General features: G+C 36.5%; 1 protein-coding gene across 1 annotated transcript in view; it reads right to left on the bottom strand.

Moving 5' to 3' along the window:
* Positions 1-22579, bottom strand: part of ARHGEF38 (Rho guanine nucleotide exchange factor 38) — a 120069-nt gene that overhangs the window by 5151 nt on the left and 92339 nt on the right. Inside the window, exons 7-11 of the mRNA XM_019738889.3 lie at positions 20629-20762; positions 15328-15432; positions 13533-13655; positions 10722-11033; positions 524-667 (exon numbers count right to left, since the gene is read on the bottom strand). Coding sequence (XP_019594448.3) covers positions 524-667; positions 10722-11033; positions 13533-13655; positions 15328-15432; positions 20629-20762 — 818 coding nt within the window. The remainder of the gene's footprint in view (positions 1-523; positions 668-10721; positions 11034-13532; positions 13656-15327; positions 15433-20628; positions 20763-22579) is intronic.

Below are 22579 nucleotides of genomic sequence, written 5' to 3'. Positions count from 1 at the left end.
TTCTTTGCCATACTGAAGACAATCCCTTGCATATTAAGCACTTGATAAATAATATTTAAGTAAATTGTACATATGCATGTCTTTTCTGGGAAACAATATCAGTAAATTAGGCAGGACTCAAGAGGCCTGAACCCCATCCCAGCTCTGTCACTAAGTGACTTTGAGAAAGCCACTTCATCTCTGGAAACTGGGATTCCTTATCTAGAAAGTGAAAAGTTGAATTATATGATTTTACTCTATAAACATCCATTAATTTATTCAACAGATATTTGTCGTGCCTATCTTGTGTCAGGGACCATTTTAGTCACTTGGAATACATCATGTACAAAGATTTTATGAAGATAAAAATCTATGACTTTTCAAAGTTCATAATATAGAGGGTAGAAATGGATAAGAAATTCTACATATAATAAGTAGGTAAATTATAGGACATTAGAATGAAATGATAGGGAAAAAATATACTATGATCTGAACCAGGCAGAGAAGTGATATTCATCATTGTCATGAAGGCTACCAAACTCACCAGAATTTGCACATGCTTCTTCTTTTCAAAACTAAGTTTCCTCTCAATAAAGGTGGCATTGTTATTCTTTACAAAATTCAGATTTTGAACCTCTTCTAGTACTTGATTCTGAATTTCAGAGATGTTTGAAACCAACAGTGGTACCTATAGGTAGAAATAATACAGCATTGTTCCCAGACAACTACTTAACCATATTAGGTATTGAATTTAGTAGAGTTGTGAAGAACAGTTGAGAAAATACAAGATAGCTCTACAGAGAAAAACCAGCCCAGCATTAGAACTTCTATATGAAAATGGTCGAATTTGCTGTCTCCGGAAACCCCATTAAAATGACAGGGATAATTTTTGTTTTTTTGAAGGTTCAAATCTAACAAAAGGAGAACAGAGGAGAAAAAAATAATTGCAAAAAGGCTTAGGAATTGATTGCAGTAGTTACATCCTATATGCTGGGGTGGGGTAGTGGGAAGGGGAAAGAGGCTAAAACAAGAATCATTAGTTAAGAGCATGTGATGATTTTAAAACAAAACAGCATACTCTTTGACATTTTCCCCATCAAGAGGTGGAGTCCATGTCCCCTCTTCTCAAAACTTGGTGGGCCTTTATAATCACCTCAATGAGTGGAATGTTGAAATGAATAGAACAATGGAAGAGATGCTGTCTGACTTTCAAGATTGGGCTAAAAAAAGACCACACATTGTCTGCTGGTTTCTCTTGGAACACTCTTGGGAGACTTTCATCACTGTGGAGGGAAGTCCAGCTGCACTGTGACCACTGCATCAAAAAACCAGGTTGAAAGATCAGAGACAGGGAGGGAAGGGGTTCTGTGGAGACCCAGTTATTCCAGTCCCCAGCTGTTTGACTCTTCCATCATCATCCTATCACCAGCCTCAGAAATGGGGCCCGAGGAGTTCTTTGAAATGACTCCAGCCCCAGCTATTATCTGACTGCGACCTCATGCGAGACACTGAGAATGATGACCTCAGCCAAGTGAACCACCAGAAATATGAGTGACAATAATAATAAATGATTATGGGTTGTTTCATACCACCACATTTGTTGTAATTTATTACGCAGTTATAGACAACTGGAACTATTTTAAGCAGTTGGATTCCCAGATTCTTTCGCACTTCAGTGAAACATAGTGATTGCCTCTTCCCTACCTTGGCACAAGATGAAGTTTTCTTCTCTATAAATGGTAAAACAGAGAGTCTCTAGACTGGGGACACAGGCACAAATAAGGGTATGGAACCCATATTAGAAAGAAGTTAATTAAATCACTGGATATATAAGGTGTGATCAAAAAATACGATGAATGCTTAAATTAAATATATATAATATATAGTTCCATATGATTTCACTGATATGTGGTATACAAACCAAAAACAACAAGAGAACTAGACAAACAAATGAGAAACAAAAACTCATAGACACAGACAATAGTTTAATGGTTACCAGAGGGTAAAGGGGGTGGGGGTGGGAGATGAGGGTAAGGGGGATCAAATATATGGTGATGGAAGGAGAACTGACTCTGGGTGGTGAACACACAATGGGATTTATAGATGATGTAATACAGAATTGTACACCTGAAATCTATGTAACTTTACTAATTGTCACCCTGATAAACTTTAATTTTTAAAAAAAAAGAAAGAAAAAGAAAAGAACCAAAGAGGAAAATAAGACCATTTACCCCTCAAAATACTCCCCTCACTTCAAACACACTTATCCCATTGTTCTTACCACTTTCTGAAGCAGTTCTGGAAGTCCTCTTTTGTGAGTGTCTTTAGTTGTGCTGTTGTGGCTTCCTTGATGTCCTGAATCATTTTGACTTTGGGGAAGAGCCAGAAGTCACATGGTGCCACAGCCAGTGAATAAGGTGGATGACGACATACCATGATGTTTTTATTTGACAGAAATTGCCATGTTCCAGAAGCAATATGTGACACAGATCATTGTCATGATGGAGGATGAAGTAAAGACATGAAAAAGGACTTCCAGAACTGCTTGAGAAAGTGGCATGAATGATCGAATAAGTGTTCAAAGTGAGGGGGAGTATTTCGAGGGGGATTAATGGCAATGTGTTATTTATTGTAATGATATTTTTAAATTTAAACATTCACCATATTTTGTGATCACACCTTGTACCCTGGACTCAGAAACTGCAACAAGCAGTCCTAGCAGTCAATCATTACCCCTCTAAGCAAAAGATTTGAAAAGTCATCTCTGGAGATTCCAAGCATCCCAAGAGGAAAGACCTATAGCTGCTATCGTCAGGTGTTCCCAAATGAAATTACAGCCAGATTATTCTACACAATAGTGAAGTGTGTTTTCAACTCCTTCCTATATAGGTCTGACAATTAAGTTCACAAACTTGTTGCAATGATGTTACTAACTTTTTTGATATCAGAGTGATTATTCATTATTAATTTGTACCAGTTGGACAAACAGTTAACCAAGTTTACACTTGGAAGTGCTGAAATGCCTGCGTGAAAAAGTTAGATGAAAACGATCTGAAATTTTCACCAACAATTCATGGCTCTTGCATCACAACAACATACCAGCTCACACAGCACTGTCTGTGAGGGAGTTTTTAGCCAGTAAACAAATAACGGTATTGGAACACCCTCCCTACTCACCTGATCTGGGCCACACTGACTTCTTTCTTTACCCAAAAATAAAGGAAATATTGAAAGGAAGACATTTTGATGACTTTTAGGACATCAAGGGTAATATGACAACTCTGATGGCCATTCCAGAAAAAGAGTTCCAAAATTGCTTTGAAGGGTGGACTTGGTGCTGGCATCGTTGTATAGCTTCCCAAGGGGAGTACTTCAAAGGTGACTGCAGTGATATTCAGCAATGAGGTATATTGCACTTTTTCTAGGATGTGTTCGTGAACCTAATTGCCAGAACTTAATTGCTCAATGCTGCCAGTTAGTCCTCTATTCTTTATCAGTGGTGACTAATCAAGTATGTTAGATGTCTAAGGCATGCCTCTAGCATGAAAAAGTTGGATAAAAAGCAAAGCAACCTGTCTTAATTTTAAGAAAACAAAAAGAACTTTTGAACATTAAAATTATGAGAGCAAAAATAAAATAAATAAAAAGATGAGTGTGAAGATTAAGTTAGGATAATTTCTTAGGAAGTAGAGCAAAGTAATAAAGAGACAGAAAATAAGATAACAAAATTAGAAGAATAACCTAGGAGGTTCAGAAAGAGAAAATAGAGAAAAGGAAGAAAAAAATCACAAATGAAATATTCAAAGAAAGTTTCTAGAAGTGGAAGACATAAATTTTCAGGTTGAAAGGATACACATACAAAGATACATCATGATTAAATTTCAGACTGATGAGGACAATAAGAAAATTCTATGAGCTTTTAGAATGGGATAGAATGTGGGAAGTACATACAAAGAATCAAGAATCAAAATTAACCTCAGAGTTCTCAACAGAAATTATGGAAGCCAGAAGACAATGGAACAATAGAATGCCTTCAAATTCAGAAAGAACAACTTAGAATTTTATACCCACCCAAACAATTAACTAAATGTGATGGTCATGTAAAGACATTTTCTGATACTCAAGGTGTCAAAATACTAAATTCCCAATTTTCCTCTCTCAAGAAGCTACTCAAAAATAAGTCCCCCCAAAAAAGCATAAAACAAGAAAGAAACCAACATTGCAAATGACAGTTGACAGATAGGAGCGGGTTTAGGGGGTGACTGAAAAGAGGAATGGATTAAGAAGTACAAATTGGCTATGACACAGTAGTTATGGGGTATAGCATAAGGAATATAGTCAATAATGTTGTAATAACTATGGTGTCAGATGGGTACTAGATTTATCAGGGTGATAGATGGGAAAGGATTGGGGGAAGATTGAAAAAGGTGAAGGGATGAAGAAGTACAAATTGGTAGTTACAACATAGTCATGGGGATGTAAAGTAAAGCATAGGGAATATAGTCAATAATATGTTAATAACTATGTATAGTGCCAGGTGGGTACTAGTCAGGGGGAATCACTTCTTAAGTTGTATAAATGTCTAACCATTATGCTGTACACCTAAAATTAATATGAAATAATATTTAACTTCAACTATAATTGAAAAATTTAAAAAGGTGGGTGGGGAACGGTGAAGGGAAATAAGAGGTTCAAATTTCCAGCTATAAAACAAATAAGTCATGGGGATGTAATGTACAGCATTGGGAATATAGTTAATAATATTGTGATAGCGTGGTACAGTGTCAGATGGTTGCTGGACTTATTGTGGTGATCACTTCTTTAGGTATATAAATGATGAATAACTATTTTGTACACCTGAAACTAATACAATATTGTATGTTAGCTATATTTTAATAAAAATTAAAATAAAATAAATCAACATGGTATAAGAAAATGTAAGGTCCCACACAGAAGAGAGGTGAAGGGATTCCTCAGAATGATGATAAAATGTGATCCCACGATTACACTGAGTTATCAGATAAAAAGAGTAACCAGTTCAGATTGAAGTGGATCAGAAAACTCTGGAATAGATTTCTGCAAGAAGACATTTTAATATAATACCTCATACATCTGAGTGTCTTAAGAGATGATTTGGCAGATAAAGTTAGAGAAGTTAAAACTAAGCTACTGATAAAAGAAAAACACATTATTAACTTTAGGTAAAACAAAAAAGCTATGAATGAAATAAAAGTCATAGTGTTATATAGCTGAACTCTAACCAGCATTCACTTTGTGCTCTGAATATCTTTTGGGTAATTCTTAAAACTCATTCTCTTTCCTTTTCTATCCTACTTTGTGCTCTGCGAGGCTGATCAATATAGAATGTATCAACAATTTCCTTGTGCTCTGGCTTCCAGATGGGTTCAATCAATGAGAAGCACCCAGAGGAGATCAGAATGAGGGAGGAAAGTGAAACAAGGATACAGCTGACCCTTGAACAAAGCAGGGGTTAGAGGCACCCCCCCCCACACACACACACACACCTGCCCTGGGCAGTGAAAAATCCACATATAACTTTTGACTCCTCCAAAACATAACTACTAATAGCTAACTGTTGATCAGAAGCCTTACCAATAGCATAAACAGTCGATTGACACATATTTTGCATGTTATATATATATAAGATATACTGTATTCTTAAAACAAAGTAAGTCAGAGAACAGAAAATGTTATCAAGAAAATAATAATAAAAAAGAAAATACCTTTACAGCATTTATTGAAAATACCTGCATGTAAGTAGACTTTCATAGTTCAAATCCATGTTGTTCAAGGGTCCACTATATTATTTCCTAAGTTTCCTTTCTGTAATGTTCACTGATAGGCACAGCTTCTGTCAGATAACCCTCTCCACTACACTCTCTCTAAACATCCCTATAACTACTCTCTCCCCTTGTCCCTTCGTGCCTAGGTGTTTTAAGGTTTGCCCCCAACACCCCTTTTTTTTATAAGCTCCACAGCAGTGCACTAGTCCTTAAGGTTTCCCAATGCTTTACTCACATTTTTGTAAATATCCTTTTATTAAATTTTCCTTCAAATGTTCTTTTGAATATGTTATGTTTTTCCTACTGGGATCATGACTGACATACAAGTTACATAGTTTAAATGCTGAATAAGAACTCAACCAAATTTATAATGTAACTTGGGGGAGGGGTCCAAAAAGAATATGTGAATATATATGTTGTGTGGACAGAGAGAAAAGAGATAGCTAAATCCTCATTTCTCATAATGGAATGTATCATGTCTAAAACTGAAAAGACACAAGAGTCTTATCTTAAAATATCCAATGGTAACTACCGAAAGAATCATGTAAAAGAGTTGAAAAGTAGTTGCCTCCAAGGAAGGAGAAATGGGGGAAAGAGAGTGAGGGACTATGCTTGTCTTAACCAAACCTAAATAACTGCTTGTATCTTTAAATCATGTGCAAGCATAACTCTGATAAGAAATAAAATTTCAAATAGAGCTATGGATTCCTCAAAAAATTAAAAATAGATTTACCATATAAGCCAGCAATCCCACTTCCGGGTATATATCCAAAAGAATTGAAAGTAGGATCTCAAAGAAATATTTGCATACTCATGTTCTTACCAGCATTATTCACAATTGCCAGAAGGTGGAAGTAACCAAATGTCTATCGACAGATGAATAAATAATGAAAATATAGTATATACCTACGATGGAGTATTACCCAGCCCTGAAAAGAAGAAAATCCTGTCACATGCTACACCATGTGTGAATCTTGAGGACATTATGCTAAGTAAAATAAACCAGTCACAAAAAGACAAGACTGTATGATTCCACTTATATGAAGTTTGCAAAGTAGTCAAATTCATAGGAACAGAAAGTAGAATGGTAGTTGTAGTGGTTGGGGAGAGGGAGAAATGGGGAGTTGTTGTTTAATGAGTATAGAGTTTCAGTTTTGAAAGATGAAAATGTTCTGGAGATCTGTTGCACAACAATGTGAATATACTTAACACTACTGAACTATATATACTTAAAAAATGGTTAAATGATAATTTTTTGTTATGTTTTACTTCAATTTTAAAAATCACATAACTTTTTTGTCCTCATTTTATTCATATGAGAAAATTATTGAGATATACAGGAATAAATTAATTTGCAAAGTACTATGGTGATGCATGGATATTAGAATAAGGCATTCTAGTGCTAAAGTCTGTTCTCTGACCACTATTAAATTCTGCCTTTCAGAGATCTATATAGTTATGCAAGATGTTACCATTGGGAAAGCTGCACGCAGGGCATATGGCATCTCTGTATCACTTCTTGCAACTGCACATTTATCTCAAAAAGTTTAAATATATATACTACATACAAATAATATAATGAAGTCATTTTAATAAGGATTAATTTCTCCAAAATTAATTTACTTTAGGGCATTAGTCATTTCTCAAAAGCAAATTACTCTTTTCCCTTGTTATGTTACGGACTGCAATGTGAAAGATATTTAGATAATATAAAATAGGAACTGAATACACCTTTAAAAATTCTATAATTCAGAATGGGGGTCAAATATACCTAAAAATCACATGTTGTTTATGATCGCAAATTCCTGCCAAAGCTCACCTTTACTGTGAACGTATGAACCTGCCTTCCACCATGACAATATGGGATATGCAAGTCTCTTTCTATAGGCCTCAGAATTAAATTATGCAAATTAAGTGAGTTTCATTGAGAAAAAATATTAAGAACCACAATAAGTTACTTTTTAATAAATAGTGTTGGGTCAACTAGATAGCCATTTAGAAAAAGATAAAGTTGCATCCATATTTCACATCATGAACCAAGATAAAATCTACATGGATCAAACATTCAAATTTAAAAAAATGAAAATATGATAACATAAATACACTACAGGGAAAATGGGTAAATTCATGGAGCCTCCAACCATGGAAGTCCTTCCTCACTATGACCCCGAAATCTAGAAATCATAAAATGAAAGATTAATACATTTAACTACATTAAAAAAACAAACTTCTGCATGACAGCAACAACAAAAATACCACAATCAAAGTCCAAAGACAAATGGTAAACTGGGAAAAACATTCTCAATTTATATCTCAGGCAAAAAGCTCACCTCACTAGTATATATGTTGCTTCTAAAAATTGAGGGGGGAAAGAAGACCACTGTCTCAGTACAAGGAAGGGCAAACACATGAACAGCTGGCTCACAGGAAGAGAAATAGAAATAACTCTCAAACATGGGAAGATTCTCAGCCTCTCTAGTAATTATTAGAGAAACACAGATTAAATTTACACTTGAAACTATCATATTGGAAAAATCAAGGCAAACCAGCATTCTCATATGTTTCAAGTGGGAATCCAAAATGGTACAACCCTTACGGAGGGAGCCAGCAAAATTGTGTATGCATTTACTCTTTGACTTAGAGATCCCACTTCTAGAAATCTCTCTTAATGATACATCTGCCCACATCTAAAATTACTTTGGCCTTATTTGCAAAAGAAAAAGATTGGAAACAGTCCAAATATCCATCAATAGATATAGATTAAAACACAAAAGAATACATATTGTGTGGTTCTGTTTATATGAAATACAAACCAGGTAAATCAGTCTATGGTAATATAATGAAAAAAGTGGTCACCTTTGGAGGACAGTAGCCTGTAGTGGTCACAAGTAGCCCTAATGGGGAACTGGAAAGGGCTTATATCAAGATCTAGGTGGTGGTTACACAAATGTACGTACATGCAAATATACATTGAGATACATCAGACTGATGTACTTTACTGTATTTAATCTTAGAAGTTACTTCAATTTAAAAAAAATCTAAAAATAGGTGACTGATCAGTGAAATGTAAATCAAAACCACAATAACATATCACTTCACACCACTAGGATGGCTATAAGAAAAAAGACAGATGTGAGGAAATTGGAACCCTCAATCATTACTGTTGGGGATTTAAAGCAGCGTAGCCACTGTGGAAAACAGTCTGGCAGTTCTTCAAAAAGTTAAACATAGAGTTAGTATATGATCCAGCAATTTCACTCCTAGGTATATACCCAAGAGAAATGAAAACACATATCCAGTCAGAACTTGAATGTTCATAGCAGCCTTATTCATAATAGCCAAAAAGTAGAAATAACTCAAATGCTCATCAACTGATGAATAGATAAATAAAATGTGGCTTATCCACACAATGGAATATTATTTGGCAACAAAAAGTATTAAGTACTGAAAAACACTGAAACATGGATAGACCTTGAAAATATTATTCTGAGTGTAAGAGCCAGTCACAAAGAACCAAATATTATGTAATTCTATTCATACCGAATATCCAGAATAGGCATATCTGCAGAGACAGAAAGTAGATTGGTGGTTGCCTTGGGCTTGGGGGGTTAGGGGGAAATGTGGAGTCACTGCTAATTGTACAGGGTTTCTTCTGGGTGGGAGAACAGTGTTCTAAAATTGACCATGGTGATGGTTGCACAAATCCTATGAATATATAAAAAAACATTGAGTTGCACACTTTAAAAAGGTAGAATTTATGGTATGTGAATTATATCTCAATAAAGTTTTTACGCCCCACATAGGGGGCTGGTGATACAGCTGTGCAGTAGTATAGACTAGTATAAAGCTGGGAAAGGAATGAGGCTGCTCTCTGTGTACTGACATGGACGCCTTCCCAGGATGTTAGAAAGCAAGTTGCAGAGGGTGCTGTATATTATGCTAGTTTTGTGTAGGGAATAACAGTATATATGTGCATTTACTTTTACTGGCACAAAGGAGCCCTAAGTGAATAAACTAATAACTATAGGGGTGGGAGCAGGAGATGGAATGTTTGGGAGACAGCAGTGGGTATGCAACTGCTTATACATTTTCATATAGTTTTGCCCTTTGAACCACGTCAGTGTAGCACCTGTTTATTCAACTTAAAATAATTCACAGGATAAGTTAAAATGAATTAGATACAAAATAAAAAATAAAGTAGGGAAAATTAATTTTCCTCCAAATGTTGTCCATTAAATATCTAACCAGCTGAACGAGAACTAATACACTTGAAATGAAGGGCCAGGAAACTAAGCTCAGTTTTTAAAGTTGGTATCAGATTGAAAATATCTTTCTTTCTCTTCAGAAAATCATTATAAAACTGTATCCTAATAGAAGACTATGTGAGATATATACATATATTTACACACACACACACACACACACACACACACACACACACACACACAGGCTTCTCTTCCTTGGAAGAAAACAAAAGTGAAACAAAGACAATTATCCTCCTTCTGTCATTACGCTGAGATAGCCTCCTTTTTGGATCCACATCTTAGTCATGGTTAACACTTAAAAACTTGAATGGAAAGAGAAGGCAAAATATAAATTGACAAGCTTCAACATAGCATCGGGCAGGTGGAACGACATTGATCCCACCAATAGGTGGAGCAAAGCTGAGAGGGGTTTGGCATTTGAAAAGGAATCTCCAAGAACAAGTGTGGAAATTGCAGCAAACTGAGCTAGGAAACTCCTTTAGCTTCCTGTGGAGAAAAGACAGACAGCAGGAGACTGACAGGTTAAAATAAAAACCACCACCACACCATCCCCCCCACACACATACACACCCATGCAACACACTCGTGCATACTATGAACAGAGCTGTTTGCAGGGCTGTGGTTTCTCATAGGCCTATAGGCCCAGGTGGCTCGGTGCTGGTGCTGGGCTTACCGGCACCACTGTGGAACAAAGCCGCTGTGCCACCAACATCAGTTCCCTGAGGAGAGTGATGAAACTGCACAGACAGTTGGACAGAATCTTCCGTGCAGCTTGGTTGAACACCTGGAGCTCTTCCACAAGCTGGGCATTGAGGGCCTCATAGTCCTTCTTGGCCAAGTCTGACTCATCTCCTGCTGCGCGCTGCAGGTAGCTGTTGTAGTCCAGCAGTTTGTCATAGCGTTTCTGGATGAGCTTCTGAGGCCCTGAGAATAGGGACAGCAGGGCTGACAGGGGCATCAGGACGAGCTTCTGTAAATGAGCTGCCTGCCAAAGGAGAAAACAGTCCCGTCACAGAGCGAGAACGACCAATACCGTGCCCCAGGCTGTTATCAAATGGAGACAGGAAAGCATCTAGCCAAGTCAAAGAGGAGGTGATCATTTTTTGATCTAGCTAAACCTGCTCAAGGACTTCAAACAGTGACTCTACACTCTAACATTGAACCAGAAGGGTGAGAAGGGAGAAGAATATGAAAGATGAAGCCTGGACACCAATATATGCTTCACCTTTCTCTCCTTGTTGTAGGTATTTTCCTCCTGTGACAGAAATGACCACAGAACTATTCTTTAAATACTTTGAAGGATTAAGAAGATGCAGATTCTGTGTCCTAAATTGTTACATTTTTAGGTCTGAGTCATTGAATGAAATTCATGTTAATGCCCAATCCCATGACAGACCCTGAGCGCCCTAGATTTAATTTCTTCTATTTCTCTTTTCTACCTTTCTATTCTGAAGTGCACTCATATCCTATGCTCACTGAATGCCCAACTTTATCCTTTATCATATATGTTTGGGTGATGTGATCATGTTATGGCAATTTGGAAGCAGGTTTTCTTTAGCATCTTGAAAGATGTCCTTGGGAATCAGGTCTGAGCAGCAGCTGATATTAATTAACTTAAATGGCCTCTGGTAACTTTGAACTTGTGGGAAATCTAGAGAGAGGAGGAACCAATCTCTTATTGGCACCAGCAATAGCCAACACAGATTAAATGTGATGTGTAACTTATATAATAATAATTATACACCTGCAGATTGTTTAATGAGTCCTTTGACTAAACAAAGAATCTGTTTACTGTTCTGGGATAAATTGCTGTATTTGTGACATGATTGAACTCTATAGGTAATCTAGTTACAATATTATAATATTAGGTTGGTGCAAAAGTAATTGCAGTTTAAGAGGTTAAAAAGAAATTGCAAAAACCACAATTACTTTTGCACCAACCTAATATAATTACAATATATATGTTCTGTGACCCATAGACATAAACAAATTTACCTGTACATGGAAATTGTGGTTGAAACAAATAAGAATCAGATTTCATTTTAATATTTTGTCCTAAATGTATAGATAAGTACCTCTCATGGTTAGATTAAAAACAACTACTGTACCTATAAGTAGATTTTGAACTCTTAACATTTGATTTTTAAAAAGAGTTGAATATATGTTATCCACAAAAAAAGTTACTTGTATGCTGAGCTTTCTGATCATTATTTTATCCTAATTTATCATCTTGTAAGGTTTTATGCAAAGTAGGGAAAGACACCTTATCTCTTCCTCTGACCAATTCTGGAGCATGCTTGATGAAGGAGAAGCTATTACCATGTTTTTGCATAGTGCTCAGTAAATATTTATTGACTTAGTTAATGAATTGAAATTAAACTAAAGAGCAAACCCTTAAGGACTTTTCTAAAATGTGAATCCAGAAAATGTATAAGAACTACTAGCCACACTTTTTCCATTTAACATGTCATGAAAACTTCTCTCCCTGCAATCCCACTATCTATCGAATCTATCATTTTACTTCAGATGTAATCCTGACTTTCCATTTTCCTGTATCAGAAAAGCAAAATGCTTCTCAGTGTTTTTCTACTGTTGTGGAGGCTGTACCGCTTCCTTGAATTCAGAAATATGTGGGGATATTCATGTCACGACTTTGATGGAGGGACATTACTGAGATTTAGAGCCTGGTATGACAGGAATGCTAAACACCCTTCAACACAAGGGCCACTCAGTGAAGATCTATCTGACCCAAAATGCCAATAATGTCAACACAAAAATGGCACATCCAAGGACTTTGAAGATGATGAAGGAGACTATTATATTTTCCATATAATACTTGAAATACTATTCTGGGGTAACAATACCTATGGAATACAAGGTGCTAAGTTAAAATTAGTATTGTTCAGACTAGTTTGCCACCCAAATATTTTCTTGCCTCAAGCATGTTTTTATGATTCCCAAGCTATGTTTTATGATTCTGTGTATTTTACAGAACTCTTAGAAAACAAATATTTACTGAAGAGCAAAAGATACAGTTTTTGACTCTTACAGAAAAGACTTTTCTCAATAGGAAGGCATTACTTTCCAACGTAAAGAAGTCACATCTTTAGAGAGTATCTTTGCTCCTCCTGTAAGGAACCTGGGCTTTTCCAGAGACTCCTTTAAGAAAATCACAACTTTCTAACTTAATCAATCCTTGTTACATCACATGTAGACTTGAACTAAAAGCTGCAAAGACACTGACTACTGCTAGAAATACAGTCTGGAGCCCTCTGAAATTCCGATTACAGTAAAGTCCTCACTAATCCACTTAAAACTATTTAATGACAAAAAATATCTCCTTTTTAAATTTACCAATTCTGACATTAGTATTTTCTTTAGTGTATCTTTTATTTTTAACTTCAGAAAAACAAATGAGAAACAGCTCTTCTTTTAACCCCACTACTATTGAATTTGCATTTATCAGTGACTATAAATAACTTACAAAGTCATCACAAGGATTTGGGGCATTACTTGGGGCCTCCGAATAGCCCCTCTCCTCCTCATCTTTGTTGCATGAAATCTCCTGGAGCTCCATTACACTCTGCAGAGCTAAGGGCATGACATCCTGAAACCCAAGAACAAAGTTACAAAAAAGGGAATAGTTCTGAAGCCAGTGCAATTAAACGTATTCCAAATGTGCACGTTATCATCATAACCCTCCATTACCACTGAGAGATATGACAGAAGAAAGGAAAAAATTGTATAAATACTCTGTACAATCAGATTACTTGTAACAAGTATTTCCTTACTTTCCCCCCTTTGTCACTTTCTCATACTGTTCTGTATGACACCCTCTTTTATTAAGTGGAGTCCGTCTTAAATTCTCTCACTGGCCATTCTTTAGCATTTAATTCTTATAGATCCCTTATTTTTAAAATCACACCTCTTTGATTTATGTTTTCAATTTTCCTTAGTGAATTTAACAGTCTCTTTAAGGGAAGATGCTCAGATTTTTGTCGAATCAATTAGTGGATATAGAAGACTTTCCTGTAGATGTTCCCATGAGACATTTACTCCTTGAAATACATATCAAGGACAGCGTTCCCCCTGCCCTCCGGCTGTTACAACAAAATTTTGGCTTTCTTTTCACAGCAGGCAGTACTTTAAAAGGAAGAGATTGTTAACCAATCTCAGGTTACCAAGAGATTGTTACCTGATTGTAACGTCAGGCTTTACATCAGTTGATAAATAAGAAAATAATGTGGCTTGTTAGTTACATAGCATAACCTTGTCTCCAAATCATTGTGACTGTCAATCTTCTGTTGCTGTGATAATTTATCTAAGCCTGCAAACATCTGCTTCCAAAAATAGATATCCAAGAGAAAAGCTGGAAAATAGGAAGGGAGCCATTTATTAACTGACCTACATATAATTCTACTAATTCTGTATGTCTCATAGAAACAAACATTGTCAGGATATTGCTAAGGACACTGTCTTCTTTATGAGATCCATTAGATCCAACTCCTGACTGGTCTTTCTTCTGAATATAATTATACTGTACTCCAGTTGGATTGTTTAAGTCTGATTTTCAACAAGGGCAGGAGAAACTCCTAGGGAATTGGACATTTGTGTGTTGTTTTTGTCTTCTCCTATGGTTGTGTGGAAGTATTTGCATATTTTAATTCAATTATTTTGGTTAGAATTTATTCTCCTTTATGTTGATTTTCTTTTATGTATGCCTACCTACCTAAGTGTGGGGACAGAGCCCCAGAGAGCAGTTTCCAGGCTCTTAGCCTCACGTGGAAAGGTGCTGGCTTGGGTAGTAGATGACCATCAGCTGTGGCTAGTTGGCCATCAGCTGTAACCAGTGAGCCATTGGCCACTAATATAACTGCTGTGGCTACGCTAGCAGAAAAATGGGGGTTAGCAAGAAGATGATTGCTGAGCTAGCAAGCAGCAGAGTGTGGATTGCGGATTGCAGAGAGGCGGATTGTAGCTAGCAAATGGGGAGCCGGTCGGTTGGCAGAAAAGCAGACAGCAGGTCGGAGTCGTGAATCCAGCCTCCAGTGAGACTATAGTGGTGTGACTCCCCTACCTGTGGCTCCGTGGGTGTTCCATTTTGGCCTCACCGTGTCCTGCATTCTTGTGTGCGGAGTGGGAGCAGAGACCCTGCCTGGCACCCTGCACGACAGCTTCCTTTACCAGCAATTTGCAGCCTTCCATATTTGATACAGGAGGTGTCATCATATACATGAATGTAACAGTCACATTTACTCTTCATAACTACTGACACCTACCTGTATGTGTTGAAGACAGAATGAAATGTTCTTCACACAATGCCTCACAGTCTTTTCTAAACATCTAAATAGCTTTTCTTCTCTGTTAAAGGTGTTGTCTTTCACCTAAAATATAGATGGAAGTATTTGTTTATAACTCAAAAGAATCTGGTATTAAAAAATATATCACGGACCATATAGCCCCAGCATATTACCAAAAACTCCTTGTTGAGATGAAAACCTTTCACAATATGCTGACTGTCTTTGACACAGTACTTTGTGTACCAGCACATAGCACAACTGATGAACAATTACCGAACAATAAGACCTACACGGAAAATAAGCCCCAGTTAAGACCTTCAGCCGGACGGACTCATTTAGTACGTTATGACGATGTTCCAGAAGAAGATGATGAGTGTATTTCAATAAATGTAGATTGTTGTACATGAAAAAATAAGACATCCCCTGAAAATACACCCTAATGAGTCTTTTGGAGCAAAAATCAATATAAGATCCCATCTTATTTTTGAGGAAACCCGGTAGTGCAGCAAAGTCACGTGGCACTGCTTAATTGGCCATTCAGTTTTCACACAGCTTCACCTATGTCGCAGTAGGGATAGGATGTAAACCTTTTCTCTACTGTTTTAAATGGCATATATTATGTATGTATTGTTAAATTATATTTTGTGGGCTTATGAAATAATCAGTAAAAATAAAATTTAAATTTAAAAATTAAAATAGACATTTGATCCAGTGACTGGAATTTACTGTTTTGCTGAGATGACGCATTCCAATGTATTTCACAGTGGTTGTTTAGAAACTATTCTCAGGTTCTTGGCTAAAGAAAGGTGATAATTCTTTATCAGCTCAAATTTGAATGATATATGTAACTTAGCAAAACTAGTCCTTCTGTTAGGCAAACTCAGAGTTAAGATAGTGGTCACATGTGTTCAGTTACTGTTTTGTTACCTTACGTGTTAAACATTCAGAAAAATATGCTTTTCATATGCTTGTGGCAGTTTCTAGGAACACACACTTATCGTTGCTCTTAATGGGGAGAAGTATTTCTTGGCAATCAACACTGCTACGAAAGGTGAGAATCAGCCTCAGGCTGGCAAAATCTGTAAGCATGCAAATGTTTTGTGGAATATGGTATACATTCTTCAGTCGGCACTGTAGCTCTCCTTGGTTCATACATTTGCTAAGGTGGTTGACCTTAGAAATGAATGCATAGAAAATGGTGACATTTTATTTTGTGTTTAAAACCCTTAATATTGCTCATATAGAAAGATTTTGATTTAATGATCAGCACAGTTCTTTGTAATTCACACAAAGTGACCACCACCTAAATTAGGATCTCTATGCTTTGACCCAGTTTGATGTGTATAAAAATAGGCTGTGGTAGATTTCTTTAAATGCAGTTTTCAGGAACTCATCACCAGCTACTTTGTTTTGTATATCTGGACTGGGCCCCAGATGATTTCTAAAGTAAGAGGTCCAAGGATCACACTATGAGAAATATTGCCTATTTCTACATCTTTATAGCCAAGCCTCTCTCATTTTGCTTTATTTTGTTGGAACATGCTGTTGTTCTTTTTCTGCCTTAAAAAAATTGTTTTTTAAGGACCTGCTCAACTGTCAGCCGTTCTACAGATTCTCCCTATAATTCCTTTTCTTTCCACTGTGGAAAATGAATTGCCCCTCGTATGTGCTCTCACAACACTAATTAATTATTTAAGCTATTCTCTCTATGGATGGATTACAAGCAATTGAGATTAAGTGTTTTTGCCTTAATAATAATAATAGCTAACATTTATTAAACACTAACTATGTTCCAGACATTGTGCTAAAACCTGTCTACCATTTTCTCATTTTAATTCTTACACAACCCTGTGGGGTAGGTGCTACGATCGATCCCATTTTAGAGATAAAGGAGCAGAGGTTTCGGGAGGTGTGGCAGAGATTGTTCATGTTTTACCAGCCACCTATTTACTGATAGAACCCGCACCTCTAGTGTAAGTTGGACACATAGCTGCTATGCCTTTCCAGATTCCCTGGCAGCTGGCTCTGCCCTTAGAACCAGGTTTGAGTAAATAAGATGTGAGTGAAAGTGATGGGTTTCATTTCTGAATCTTGGCCTTAAAACACTATCTTGGGACTTGAATGAAACATGGCAGTGACCCAACTTCAAGCAAGCAGATGAAGACAATATGTTTAGGGAACGGCACAGCACAAAATTGGGGAGAACTTGGTTCCTGAAGGGTCTCATGCAGCAGAGTCCGTCTGGACTCACATCTCAGGACTATTATAAGAGACGGAAATAAATGGCAAGCTGACTTAAGCTTATGTTTTGGAATCCCTCTGTGACAGCTTATCCTTTATCCTAATATAGGAAGTTAAAGAAATTTGCCCATGTTAATAGGTAGAACCAGGATTCAAACCCAAGTTGTCTGAATTCAGAACCTCTTTGTATTCCCAGTCTTGAATACAGTGTCTTGTACCTAAGAGTTCAATACATGTGTGATGAATTGAATAGGATCTTCCCCTTGGGTAATAGTTCTACATCCTAACTCCACTGAATATTTCCCTTGAGCTGCTGACAAGTGCAAAATTGACTGATTTGAGATTTATCTTTTCTACAGTCCAGCCTATGCAGCTGATTTTCTGATTAACAGTGAAATGCTTCACTGCTGACAGGACATCCTCTCAAAAGATTAAGGAGAAAACTTAGTTAATATCCTCCCAAGCCACTTGAACTATGATTCACTTACAGTTCACAATTGAAAAATATCAGAAGTTGGTGATAAATATGTTAAAGTATATAACAGCTTCTACAAAAGGCTTGCCCAGAATTAAGACCTGCGTAATGTTCCTCAACAGAATTGTCTTGAGTCAAAAGCAACTTCCCAAAAAGTAGGGGAGAATTGTTTGCATGATGTGTACACATGTTTATGGAGGCTACAGTCTCTTCTCAAATGAATTCCCAATTCAATTTTATTATTGCTGTCTTTAGTTGAAATGTCTTGATTTTCCTTTCCCTGATCTATAACCACACACAATAAATGTCCCAAACTTCCCACATTATAGCTTCATATTAAGAGGAGAGGTCTTAATGCAGGGCCACGTTGTTGTCACTAGGTCTTGGTGAGGTAGCAAGAAGGAACAATGGGAAAGTCTAGGCCAGAGTCTTTATTTGAGTTTTTGTGGGAAACCCTGAAGAAACAGTTGGAACAGGGTACATAATTTTGGATTAGTCAATTCAAATAATTCCCCTGGGCTTGGGGCTACAGGGATGAGGGGTGAAAATGGTCTCTAATTCCTTGGTACCTGGCTGGCCCTGGGATGTAGGGCACAAGAATATTGTTGGCTTGATGTGTAAGTTAGATCAGGGGGTAATTGGGGCTATAGACTCAGGACTGGTCGGCTTGCATATCAAAGAACTGATTTCAGCTGAGCCCTTCATTATTTTTAATAACAAGCTAGCCCTGGGCAGGGCATCTCTCCTCAGACAGTAAGCTTTTAAAGATGTCAAAACACCATAAAATATAGGAAGTAAAAGACCTGATGACTATACCATGCATAAAGAAGTTTATACCCACATGGGAAGTAAGAAGTCTACACATTAGAAGGTAAATGACAATACAAGACAATGATATAAAATAATGATGATAATGACGATGGCGAGGATGCCAATATGTGCTGAGAGTTTACCCACTGTGTTAGCTACTTTCTTTATATGCATCAATTCATTTAATCCTCACAACCCCTCTATGTATTAGGTCCTAGTATAATCCCCAATTTACGGCAATAACATTGAATTTAAGTTATGTTCCCAAAGACAAATATTTATTATTAAGTGACAGGAGTGAGATTCAAGCTGAGATCTGGATGATTTCAAATACTTTGTTCTTCATTTCTGCCCTGTGCTGATTCCTGCAAATGTTAACAGTGCCGTGACTGGGATACACTCAGTAATTTGATAGGCATTCAGAGGAGAAAGAGGCCAGTTGTAGCTTAATGGTCAGAAAACTACAGAAATGATGGAAGAAGGGGAAAAAAGAACACAGCACCTAAAGAGTGAGGTAGATAGAATGAACCATCGAAAACCCGTACTGAACTACCGTACAGTTGCCTGTAGTTCAAATTAGAAACCTTAAAGATGTTAACACAATAAGGGATGAATTCAGGTAAATGAGAAGGAAGAAAAAAGTACTGTATAGTATCTTAAGAACCATCCTGCCTACTTAAAAAAAAATTATTAAATATCCTGGAGTAACATTGGTTAATAACATTATATAAGTTTCAGATGTACAACTTTATAATGCAAAGTCTGTATACTCCATCGTGTGCTCACCACCCAAAGTCTAGACTCCTTCTGTCACCATATATTTCACCCCTTTTACCCGCTTCATCCTACCCCCACTCTCCTGCCTTCTCTTCTGGTAAACACCATTCTCTTGTCTGTATTTATGAGTTTGTTTGTTGGTTGCTTTGGTTAGAAGCCCACTGTATTACCACCTCCAAGCTATGAATTTTCTATCTTGTGATTCTCAAAATGTGTTTCATTGATGACTTATTTCAAAGTCATTTAGCTTCAAAACACTTTTTAAAAAAAAGAGTCTGTAAAAATACAGACTTCTAGGTTGCACCCTTGAATCAGGTGGAACCCTGAAATCTGTCTTTCAGCAAGCTCCTCAGGTAATTCTTACGCACATCAAAGTTTGAGAGCCTTTGCTAATCTATCCATTACTCATTAGGGGTTAAGATGAAAGTGGTTCAAGTCAGGCGCTAAGCAGCTGACACAAAACAATTACCCAGTAATATAATGTGCATCTGGTGGGGGCGTAGGTGAGAAAGGGGATAAGGGGTTAAAAAATCACCTAAATACTTTTTATCATGGGTAAAATAAAAATAAGATAAACATCAAGGGAACCCTAAAGGAAAGTGAGATTTTTTTAAAAAGCAGAAATAAGACAGGGATGAACGGTGGCCATTGCCTTGGTTGAGATTATGTGTTAGTCTATGGTGAATGTCAGGACTTGTGGGACAAATCTTGTTGAGTCCTGTCCTTTTGTCCTTATCTCTGTGTTGTCTGCTTCCTGAGTGGAAGCACCACACCTAAGATAAGGTCAAAGCCACCCTCGTCCATTTTGTCTGAGAGAGAGAGAGAGAGAGAGAGAGAGAAGAAAGGAACAGCATCAGGCAATTACTTTGATTCTGTGTTCTAGAAATAGCTGTGATAACAACAAAACAAAACCTCACAAAAACATCAGCATTCATGTTCCCCAGGAAAATGTATGTGGCCCAAAGAAGAAAAATTACCTGTGATTCTCCTCTGGTCAGAATCTTAAGATGATTTGTCACTCTTTTTGATTTCTTGCTAATTGAATGAATATTTAGTTTAGACAATTTATCTTTCAGTGATTCATCCTCATCATTCTTCTTATATTTTAGAACTGAAATGGAAAAATGCAGTAATATATCTGGACACATGCATCATAGAAAGCGTATGTTTCATCCACAGCATTCAAGATCAATATTTATATTTAAGATAAAAATCTATATGATTTTTGGCCCTCTGTTACAAATGTAATATGCTCCAGCTCCACTGTCCAATCATAACCCAAGCCGCCCACCCCATCGACCTTCAGAAACCCAGCTCTCCAAGGGCTGAGCTCCTTAAAGTCCAAGGTTCAATTACCTCCCACGTTAGAGAAATCCTGGATACTGGGAAAAACCCCTTCCACTCTTAGATAACACATTTGCTATCCAGGATCTCAAGAACGAAGCATCAAGACATAACTAATGAAAAGACATTCAAATTGAGGAGACCTCCTCCTAGAGTAGATTCCCCACTAGCAGAGAGATCTAGGCTTAGTTGAGTCACCTCTCTGAGCTTACTTTTCTAACTTTAAAATCATATTCACCCCTTTTATTGTTCAAAGTGTTAAATATTCCTAACATTCCTTTTTAGTAAGGGTGCGGAGAGCTAGGCAATTCTATACACTGTTGATGAGGATTTAACCAATGCAGTTTTGGGCAGAATCTTAAAAAATTAAAATATTTGTAGTCTATGACCAAGAAGTCCATGCACAGAAATCTGCTTTTCATAAGCATACAAAGTTTTGTTAGCTACAGCATTATTTCTAATAGCAAACTATTGGAAACAATCAAAAAGTTTATCCTAGAGGAATAGTTTAATAAATTATGACAAACTCATATGTGGAATACCAGGGAGCTATTAAAAAGAAGGCCATATTAACTGGAAGAATGTTCATGACATATGATTAAGTTTAAAATAAAAAAAACAACCCAGCCAACTGTCATACTATACATGTAGGAGGAAAGGACAAAAGGAGAGAGAGTGAGGAGAGAGAGAAGGGAGAAAATAAAAAAAAAAGACATAGAAAGTCTAAAGAAAACTTAATAAAATCTTAGCTATGCAAACTAGAATCATGGGAGAGGAAAGTACTTTCTCTTTAAAACTTCGAAATATTTTAAGCAAACACAAAAGTAAAAAGAATAATGTAACAACTTTGTCAAATATTAATTTTGCCTTGTTTCCAATCTTTTTATTAAAAAAAAATCATGCAACAAGGAGGCTTCTCTGATCCCTGTTGTTAATCCTTACAGGGAATTGTGATCCTAAGTAATGGGTTAATTATACCTATATCTATTTTTTTTGCCTTTATTGAGTATGTATGCAGTCATATTATTTGAATGATTTCAATCTTTTTTAAAATGGTACCAAATTGCATATGTTCTTCTGTCACTTGCTGATTTACTATATATATAAAAAAAACACACCTCAGCATTGTTTTGATTTATCTAAATCACATATGTACTTTAACTAATTTTTGTATATTTTTTTGTTCTCATATCATAGTGTATAATCACAGTATATCCATTATGCTAGTTATTAATATACCTCTCTCTGAGCATACGGGTAAGAGTTTCTCAAATATCTAGAAACTGATTTTCTGGGTCTTGGGTGTATGAATCTTCAACTGTAGTATTGTCAAATTGTTCTCCAAAGTGATGATTTCAGTTTGCATTCTCACCTGCAGATTGAGATTTAGCACTTAACATTATCCATTAAAAATCTTGTTATCAATCTGATAGGCTGGGAATGATATGTCGCTGAGATTTTAATTCACATTTCCTGATTATTAGTGAAGCTTAGTGTTTAAAACCATATTGGTCTCTCTGTGAATTGCTTTTTTAAAAACATTTTTTGTATTAAAATATGTCTATTATTGATTTAATATCAATA

The sequence above is a fragment of the Rhinolophus sinicus genome, chromosome 1 (assembly GCF_057876585.1).
Source record: "Rhinolophus sinicus isolate RSI-liver-muscle chromosome 1, RSI-T2T, whole genome shotgun sequence".
Lineage (NCBI taxonomy): Eukaryota > Metazoa > Chordata > Mammalia > Chiroptera > Rhinolophidae > Rhinolophus > Rhinolophus sinicus.
This window is presented reverse-complemented; position numbering and strand designations above follow the sequence as displayed.